Genomic DNA, 10411 nt, shown 5'->3' with positions numbered 1-10411 from the left:
TACTTTGTGGGGTCTGCCACGCCTCCTTCTGCCTGTTACATTTTTCAGCTCCCGCAAACCTAATATACTTCTGTACATTTCATGTACAGAGTATAAAAACACAAGCTCGATCTGCCTAGGGCTTAGGGGAACCTGAATGTCAAGTTTGGTTTTCCTAGATATTGTATTTAGCTTATAGTTTTAACTTTAAGCTAGCTCCATTAATAAATAAATAATAGTCTGTTGGAAAGTCAAACAGACAGTTGCAGCCGAGCTCAAAATTTTTTAAAACGCTCAGGTAATGTTATTCAGGGAGTAAACGTTCGATAATGTGAAGGCTTTGAAAACACATGTGCAATGTAGCACAAAATTTTACGAAACTGTAGGAATTATGCAGCTTCAGATATACCTGAGCCATATTTGTAATTGAGACAAAACCGGCAGCTTCGGCTTTTGAAGTTTTTGACGAACCGGCAGTAAGTGTTGAAGGGAATTAGATTTAAAACCATTCGTTGAACGCATTCACTAGGGAAAACTGATCACTGATTAGTAAAATTACTGATCACTGATATTATGTGCTGAATGTACTGATACTGGTACTTAAGCCAAAGCGCCGTTAAAATGCTAGGCAGAAGAGTGCCAAACGCAACGCATTATTACTTGAGGCGTAGAACCATTGCACGAAAAAAGCTCTTGTTAACAAAAAATGAATTCGAAAGAAAAGATGATTTGATTAGTTATAGTTGTCTGTTGGATGCAAGCAAATCAGCGTGTCTTAAAACAGAAGGTTTCAGAAATGTGTGTAAAACTATTAGTAAAATACTACAAAAAGTGCGGTACAGTGCAGGAAGGATGCTGCAGATCCTAGCCTCCAGGGTCAATTATGACGAAAAGTGTGGCCACAAATGTAATCTCTGCCCATGCTCTCCCCATAGTAGTTGTTGTTGTTGCTGCTTTGACTTAATTCCGTCCTGCACACTGTAAAGAAGTTATTTTTCCAGCTGGGGTAATGGCTCAGCTGTCCAGGATTCCTTACAAGAAATTTGTAAGTTGCGGGACCTTGCGACCAAAAGGGCTCGATGCACACTGTAGGGGACAATCGGCAGCGACACGTGGAATTTGTACTCTCTGGTTAATACCCGGTAAGTGCAAATTCGAAGCGCCTACCAGTCTGCTGCCGTTTTACAACTGCGGTTAATGGCCCAGCAACTGTAAAACGTCGCCAGTCTGATCCGCCGATCTCATAGTTTTGGTGCATTTATTTATATTATTTATATTATTTATATTATAAACACTGTTGGCCCTACGCTGCACAACGATTGTTGCTTGATTACGCAGACGTACTTAGATTAGTTAACTTAGGTTAACTCCTGTGCTCGGTTGCTGGAAGCTGGTGTCGAAAGAACGTCTGCCTTGCTTGATGGTTCGCCGGAGAAGAGAGCGAGCTTCCGTTTTTGCTCGCCCTTCTAGCCTTTTTTGTGTGACCCTATTCCCTTTTTCTAAACCGGCCCGTTTATTCTCCCTCTATTCAAAAGATCACTGCTTCGTAACTCTAATTGGCAAATAAAGGAACTTTTGTATGCGATATTCAAAGTGGAATACGGTAACAAAAATGTGCAAAATTCAACTGTGCAATAAGGTAACAAAAATGTGTAATATTCAACTGTGCAATATAAAAATAAACAAGTAAAAAAGCTAAAGTCGGGTGTCCCGACTTTGAAATACTCTGTACATATGTTTACAATAATTATAGAAAATAAAAAAATTAAGAAAATAAAAAAAAAAATTGATCGATTTTACCTCTCTCGGTATTCGAACTCACGTAAAGGGTGTATAATTGCACATTTACATAGCAATTGCGTCTGTGTGAGTGTATGTATGCCTATGCGCATCTATTCGTGTCTGTGTAAGCATTTTCGCAGTCAACCAAACAGCAACATCAACAACAGCCGCGGGCAGCGCTTGAGCAGCGCTGCAGCAGCGCTGCATCAGCAAATATATTTATGGCTATAACTTCTTGTTAAATCGGTCTATCATAATGAAATTTGGCATACGGACACATAATAACCAACTGGGGGTATTTCCAAAATTTTAGTTCGAAATTCCAAGAATTACGGGAGTTACGATTTGAGGGGTAGAGGGGGGAGGGAGGGGAATTCCAAAATATACATTTTCTGCGTATTCACATAAGGCATCTGGGACTAAAATTTTGTGTTCCTAGGTCTTATAGTCTCCGAGATATAGGCGATTATACGAATGGAAAATCGGGAAAACCCCCATAGGGGGGAAGTGGGGGGGAAAATCAAAAAAATAAAACAAACTCGTATAGAATACACACATAACGCATCTTTGTGCAAAATTTGGTGTCTCTATCTCTTATAGTCTCTGAGATCCAGGTGTTCATACGGACGGACAGACGGACAGACAGACAGACAGGGCTAGATCGACTCGTCTCGTCATGCTGATCAAGAATATATATACTTTGTGGGGTCTGCCACGCCTCCTTCTGCCTGTTACATTTTTCAGCTCCCGCAAACCTAATATACTCTTGTACATTTCATGTACAGAGTATAAAAATCTTAAATCTAGTAATCCACTAATAGTAAATCTTAAGGCTAATAACAAACTGTGCAATATTCAAAATTGTCCGTCTGTCCTTTATTACTCCCCCGCAATTCCTGTTTTTTTTTATAAATTCCGTAATTCTTAAAATTTTGAAATCAAATTTTGAATTTTTGGTAGTTACATCCAGTTAGTGCTAATGTGTCCGTGCCAGTTTTATTATAATAGGTCAATTCTGAAGAAAGTTATAGCCATAAATAAAATCGCTACTCATGAGCTGTCTGCAGCTCTGCCGGCAGCGCTACCCGCAGCTGTTGTTGTTGTTGCTGCTTTGGTTCATACACGCATAGGCACGTGATGTAAATGTAAATGTATGCTATTAAAACTGAACATAAACATGTCTTCTAATCTAATTTAATTAATTACTTCAATTTTTTTTAATAATTTAATTTTTTAAAAACAAATATATTTTTAAATTTTACTTTTTTGTGGAGAGTACAGGCTATTTTACTGTCGGGCTTGCTCAACTGTAGCGTTTTCTCTTGTTTTAAATATATATCTACTCTCTCATCGTTCGACTTCATCTATTCTTCATGCATGTGGTGAATTTGGTGGGCTGTTGGCACTACGTTGCCAGACCCATTACCACATATATGGGAGTGGGTATTTAAGAATTGATCTCGCTCGACTCAGTATTCCTTTCTTGTTTTTAGTTATTGTGTAGGGGGTATATAAGAGATGGGCCTACTCCACTCTAGCATTCTATTCTTCTTTTTTACCTTAGGTGAATATTGAAGCAGAAAGGAGAGCGACTGATTCGGGTCAACCAATGTATGTCGCTACATTTTGGTTATTGGTAGCAATGGCAATAACGGCAACAATACCAGTACGTACCCGCAACAACAGCAACTACAGCTAAAGAGAACTTTTTGCTCAAAGTGAGTTTTTTTTTTTAGGCCACTGTGCGTTTTTACATTCCGTTTCAGCTGGCTTGGCTGTATTTATTTTTTCTTCCACCTGCACCCCCGCTCTCTTAGCTCGGCTTAACCCTATTTGCTCTTAGACTTAAGCCGCATGCAACAAAGTGGTGCTTAAAGTTGCGTCCAAGCGCAAAAGTGTTTTCAGCAAGAGAACCCCCAACAACAAACGGGGACTGTTTGTGTGTGTGCTTGTATGAGGCTTATGAAAACTTTACCGAAACACTCCAGTTTTGGGCCCTCGTTTTGTCACAGTATTTAGGTCGGAGCATGCATCCTGTAAAAAAGGCCCAAAGACATTTTATTTTTGTTTGAAATATATTCCTTAAAAGCATCACACGTTATCCAACAATCCTCCTAATCATTGCTGTAAAATATTATTTTTCAATTTGATTAAGTTATTTTAAATCAAACAAGAGAGAACGCTACAGTCGAGCAAGCCCGACAGTAAAATAGCCTGCACTCTCCACAAAAAAAGTAAAATTAAAAAAATATTTGTTTTTTAAAAATTAAATTATTAAAAACAAGAGAGAACGCTACAGTCGAGCAAGCCCGACAGTGTAATACCCTGTACTCTCCACAAAAAAGGAAAATAAAAAAAATTAAATTATTAAAAAAACAAGAGAGAACGCTACAGTCGAGCAAGCCCGACAGTGTAATACCCTGTACCCAGGTAAACTTCCGTCACTGAGTTATATGCGCCCATAGCAGCAACAAAAAGAGGAAGAAGAGCGAACTTGTTGCTGCAGTTTGTGGGGGGTTGTACTGGCGAGAATTTGTTTCGCTAATAACTTTTCTTAGAATTAACCGAATTGAATAAAATTTTATACAACAGTAGACAATTATATATAAATTATGTGTGCAAAGTTTGGTTTAGGTAGCATTTGAAATGTGGACGCTATTGACGAAATTCTGTAGCGGGGGAAGGGGGGGGAAAATTCCAAAAAATAAAATAAACTCGTCCTTACTCGGACCTAGGAGAATCTGGATGCCAACTTTGGTTATTCTAGCTTTTATAGTTTCTGAGATCCTCGCGTTCATCCAGACGGACGGACAGACGGACAGACGGTGAATACGCAGACAATGTATATTTTGGTATTTTCCTCCCTCCCGCCTCTCCTCCGCAAATCTTAACTCCCGTAATTCTTGGAATTTCGAACTAAAATTTTGCAAATACCCTCAGTTAATAATTAATTGTCCGTATGCCAAGTTATAGCCATAAATATATTTGCTGCTGTTGATGTTGCTGTTTGGTTGACTGCTAACATGTTTACACAGACACGAATAGATGCGCATAGGCATATAGTACATACACTCACAGAGACGCAATTGCTATGTAAATGTGCAATTATACACCCTTTACGTGAGCTCGAATACCGAGAAAGGTAAAATCGATCATTGAATTTTTTTTTATTTTCTTAATTTTTTTTAATTTCTATAATTATTGTAAACATATGTACAGAGTATTTCAAAGTCGGGACACCCGACTTTAGCTTTTTTACTTGTTTTTTTGCTTCTGGCAAAAACCTTTGAGCCGGTCCTCGAAAACATAAAGAGCTTTATGGTTCAAATCTGGAATCACTTCACCGCTTGTAACTTATTCACGAAATCGCATCGACAATCAAATCATCCAATCAACGGTAGATTACTTAAGCCATTTTCAATCAACGCGGCACTGTACACATCTACACATTTGAATTACAAATCTCAAACGTCCAATACACGCAATTACAATCGCGAATAGCAAACACACAAAGACGCATATATGAGTAGATCGACAGGCGGACAAACAGACAGACAAGCCAATAGATACCAACTCGTGCGGCCGGAGGACGCGGCAGTGAATATGAAAGGCGAGCTGGGAAACATGCGACGACGAGGCGTATACGCCATGCAACTATTATGGCACAAGCCATCAATCAACTTATCAATATTGCCGAAATGATTGAAGTCAATTGTGAGAAAACAGCATTTTCGATAAGTGTTCAGGGCGGCGGTACGCCCACGCCACTGATTGCCCGAAGGCCTCGACTCTGGCGTGCTTAACCAATTACGAGTTTGCCGTTGTGCGAGAAAATATGCAATCAGCATTTACTTATTTGCACAAACTATTTGCCGATGTACCGATAAGTTTGTACAGCAATATTTTGACGCAGTTAAGAACCATTGTGTATAGACATGGACTATGTGTACTGTTTGTGGCCGTCAAAACAAAATTGTACGTCGCGAATATTTGATAAATTGCAAATAGATATAGCAAAAAAAAAATATTTGTGCAAAGTTTGGATTACACAGTGTATTCATGAAATTCGATAGTGGAAGAAAGGTGTGGTGGAAATAAATAAAAGATCTGGTGCTCATCTTGATTATGGCTACTGTAGACTGGTTCAAACTCTAAAAAATATCTAAAAATGTATTATAAAATCACAAAATGTGTTGCTTATGCCCTAGGGAAATATGTATATAAAAATGGTTAGTTTCTTTACCTTCCGTAATCCTTACATAGACAAATAGATGCCCCGACCGACATGACTATTTAGGCTCATATTGTCATATTAACCATACTGTTTTAGGTAACTCGTAGGGAGTACATTCGCACTAACGTAGCATATATTTTAACTTAAGCTTAGGTCTATATAAAAACTTGGCCTGTTGGGAAACCACTTACTCAATTGAATTTCCGACTGTGACATTTTGCCAAATAATTTTGAATTCTTTCGAAATGATCAACAAACTCTTCGTTGTTGTGGTGATTCCAAAAAAAAAAAAAAGAATGTTGAAACTATTTTTATCATCAAAAGGGGGTTAGAGAGGGGTTATGAGCACGAGATACAATTCGTGTGCAGACTTATGGGGTTTTCCGTAATTTAGTGTTTAGAATTAAATTGAATTTTGTTTCAATACATATTTCTTTCTTAAGCTAACTTATTCTGGCAACATGTTGCGCGAGAGAGAGAGGGAGGGGGTTATGAGCACGAGATACAATTCGTGGGAACAATTTCTGATTTCTTTCCAGGGGGTGTTTTTCAATTTAGTGTGCAGAATCAAATTGAATTTTATTTCTATACATATTTCTTTCTTCTGTGAGAAAATGCCTAATTGTTGCAGCCACTGAGTTGTCAAATGTTTACGGTCGATCTATGTTCGTCGCGATCTAATCTTATTATAATCTAAAATGTAAAGTTACGGTCATTTTCTCTTGTGCCCCATACCTTCATCATAGGAACTTTCGAGTGATTTCGCAATAGCTTATTTTTTTATCAAGATATCTCACAATTCATACTTTGATACTTTTACTTGTATATACATTTCAACAAATACTTTAATTTAAACCAAATCGGCCTACGATATCTTAGCAGGCAACCATACATTTCTAAGCAATTTAGACGGGTTTATTACACTTGTAAGTGGATGTTAGTTTTGGCGCCTGAAGCTGATGGTTTTCATTATATTTTTATACCCTGTACCCAAAGGGTACAAGGAGGCGTGGTAGACCCCACAAAGTATATATATTCTTGATCAGCATGACAAGCCGAGTCGATATAGCCATGTCCGCCTGTCCGTCTGTCTGTCTGTATGAACGCAAGGATCTCAGAAAGTATAAAGCTAGAACAACCAATCTTGGTATACAGATTCTCCTGAGCCCGAGAAAACGACGATTTTGTTCATTTTTCCCAATCCAACCCCCCACTCCCCCCCTATTCAAGATTTTCTATAACTCCCGTAATTCTTGGAATTTTGAACTAAAATTTGGTAGACATATTAAGTTAGTTAGTTAGATTATATATCCGTATACCAAGTTTCATTATGATAGGTTGACCAGAAAGAAAGAAAGTTATAGCCATATAACCAGGCCCAATGCACACATACATGCATGTGTACAAGTACACAAACGCGCATAGACACGATTCTGATGTAAATGTAAATGTATATATGCATGTATGGAATACTTTATATTTAATTAAGTTAATTAATTTAATTTAATTAATTAATTAATAAAATTAATTTAATTTCTTTTTTTGTGGGGTGGTACAGGGTATTTAAGAGTTGAGCCTGCTCGACTTTAGCATTCCTTTCTTTTGGGTATTGAATGCACTATAATTAGAGTGCCGTGCCACCTCATCTTAAAATTCTTGAAGAACTAGAGTTCTTTATTTTGACTAAAGTTGATGAAAAAAATAAAATGACGCACAATTTGAATCACAGCTTCAACGGACTTGAAAAACTTTTTGATGTGAAAATGGCAGGTAGTAACCCAATGTGCTCATATAAAAGCCTCCACGAGCTCTAAACCATTTCCAGTTGAACGAAATCGGTGACTATGTTACTTTTGTGGTGCGAATGGCTTACTGTTCTGCTGTTGCTGCTTCATGATTATTGCACAGCGCGCCATGCCAAAAAGCTGCACAAGTACTCGAAAAAACTCGTTCACCATCCCAATAACCAACTACTGCCAATGGTTATCAACACGTGGAACTACACGAAGCCCAACTTGCACGCCTGGCATGTCCTTAACGCCAAACCCGGGGGCCTGAACCTCACGCGGGAGGCTGTGGTGCAGGGATGTTCGATGTGCGAACACCAGCAGTGCGGTCGCCTACTTGGACGCGGATCCGCACCCGATGCTTCTGGGCACATTACGCTGGAGGCAGCACTGATGGACGGGAGCAACCTACGCTTGGGTTCGGTGGCAGCCATGCCAGACATTCGCGATGCCATTGGAGTTGCTCGCCAGGTGCTGGAGCATACGAAGCATACTTTGCTGGCTGGTGCGGGGGCTACACGTTTTGCAAAGGCTTTAGGTCACACAGCCGAGCGCCTAAGCTCGCCGGTCACCGTTGATGCACTGTATCGTTGGCAACACGATCGCTGCCAGCCCAACTACTGGCAAAATGTCCGGCCTCCGCCATTTTCCAGCTGTGGGCCCTACATGCGAGTGCCGCAACCCAAAACGGGCGCATATAGTTGGCCTCGACAGGAGTACCCAATAGAGATAGGACATCATGATCAAATTGCTATGTTGGCCATCGATGCAAAGGGTCACATGCACGTGGGAAGTACTTCGACTGGCTCAGCCTTTCGCATTGCTGGTCGAGCCGGCGACTCCGCTGTACCCGGTGCGGGAATCTATGCAGACAATGAAGTGGGCGCAGCTTTGGTCAGTGGCGATGGTGATGTAATGATGCGACTTCTGCCTGCTTTGTTGGCGGTGGAGACGCTTCGAGCTGGTCGCAAGCCCTCCGACACGGCAGTTCATGTTCTGCATCGCCTGCTACACCATCACACCGAGTTCAATGGTGGCCTTGTGGTGGTAAACCGCCTGGGCCAGTATGCAGCTGCTTGTTCGGGCCTCGACGAGTTCCACTTTGTAGTGAGCCATCAAAAGAATCAAACATTGGCGAGAGTGGAGCGCGTCGAGTGCATTGATCGGCGCGAATTTGTAGACGGGGGACCCAAGGGGACCTTTAAGTCCAAAGCCACCAGTGGGCACACAAATTTAAGCTGAGGGTCACAAATACTAAGAAATTGGTTTTCCCAACCAAACTGTCGCGATTTCCGAATTAAAAACCTTTGTTGTTTGTAAATATTTCCGAGTCGATTCATTGGCGCCTTTTCATGTCCTCGTTGCTTCTGTTGTCTTTGTTTACATTTATCTGAAACATCTCGTGCACCCAATCAGCTCGAGCTCAGCTCACACACACACATTTTAAGTTCCATTATGTCATTGTCTTTAACATTATCCGCATTGCCATTCTCATGAACAATGACTCCCCCCTCGCCATCTCTTTGGGTCGCGCGAGCATTGCAAGAGCAATCCCTCCCAGCGGTACAATAAAGTTACAATTTTTATAACGATTTCAGTTTTTTGCCTGCCCCTTTTATGACCGTTTTTTGTTCTCTTTTTTGTGCTATCCTCAATTCATCTGTTTTGCATATTCTTTGTTATGCTTCATTTTCTCGCGCTCTCTTTTTTGTTTGAGATTTGCTTACGTAATCTCCGTTAGCGTTGTGAGCGAGTCATAACGTCTGTTGACTATAAAGGGAAAGAAAAAGCCGTAAATATATGCAAATAAGTTGTGCTTTAATTTCTCCAAGTGAACTTTTAATTGACTTTCGAATTAAAGCTGTGTGCATTGCTTTCAGCTCTAACAACGTGATAGCAAAGCAATACATACAGAAACAACTTATACTTCTAAACTAATTCATTTATTAACTATGTACATATATTTTAGGAACTATCGAACTATGCCCGACTTAGCCAAATTTATGTTTGAAAATGCTTCAAAATTGAACTTCAAACCTCACATCTGTAAGACTAAATAAGGATAGGGGTGCAGTTGGACTTAAACACATCTCTATTACCCCCCCTATTAGAGATAGAGACACCAAATTTTGCACAAAGAAGCGTTATGTGTGTATTCTATACGAGTTTGTTTTATTTTTTTGATTTTCCCCCCCCACTTCCCCCCTATGGGGGTTTTCCCGATTTTCCATTCGTATAATCGCCTATATCTCGGAGACTATAGGACCTAGGCACACCAAATTTTAGTCCCAGATGCCTTATGTGAATACGCAGAAAATTTATATTTTGGAATTCCCCTCCCTCCCCCCTCTACCCCGCAAATCGTAACTCCCGTAATTCTTAGAATTTCGAACTAAAATTTTGGAAATAACCCCAGTTGGTTATTATGTGTCCGTATGCCAAATTTCATTATGATAGACCGATTTAACAAGAAGTTATAGCCATAAATATATTTGCTGATGCAGCGCTGCTGCAGCGCTGCTCAAGCGCTGCCCGCGGCTGTTGTTGATGTTGCTGTTTGGTTGACTGCGAAAATGCTTACACAGACACGAATAGATGCGCATAGGCATACATACACTCACACAGACGC

General features: G+C 40.1%; 1 protein-coding gene across 1 annotated transcript; it reads left to right on the top strand.

The window, feature by feature from the left end:
- Window positions 1–7875: 7875 nt before the first annotated feature.
- On the top strand, window positions 7876–9103 carry LOC115624954 (L-asparaginase-like protein GL17509). The gene has a single exon (XM_030519806.1). The coding sequence runs from the start codon at window positions 7975–7977 to the stop codon at window positions 9022–9024; it is 1050 nt and encodes a 349-aa protein (XP_030375666.1). The 5' UTR covers window positions 7876–7974; the 3' UTR covers window positions 9025–9103.
- Window positions 9104–10411: the final 1308 nt, after the last annotated feature.

Source organism: Scaptodrosophila lebanonensis, unplaced genomic scaffold (assembly GCF_003285725.1).
Source record: "Scaptodrosophila lebanonensis strain 11010-0011.00,11010-0021.00 unplaced genomic scaffold, SlebRS2 tig00000061-arrow-pilon, whole genome shotgun sequence".
Lineage (NCBI taxonomy): Eukaryota > Metazoa > Arthropoda > Insecta > Diptera > Drosophilidae > Scaptodrosophila > Scaptodrosophila lebanonensis.
This window is presented reverse-complemented; position numbering and strand designations above follow the sequence as displayed.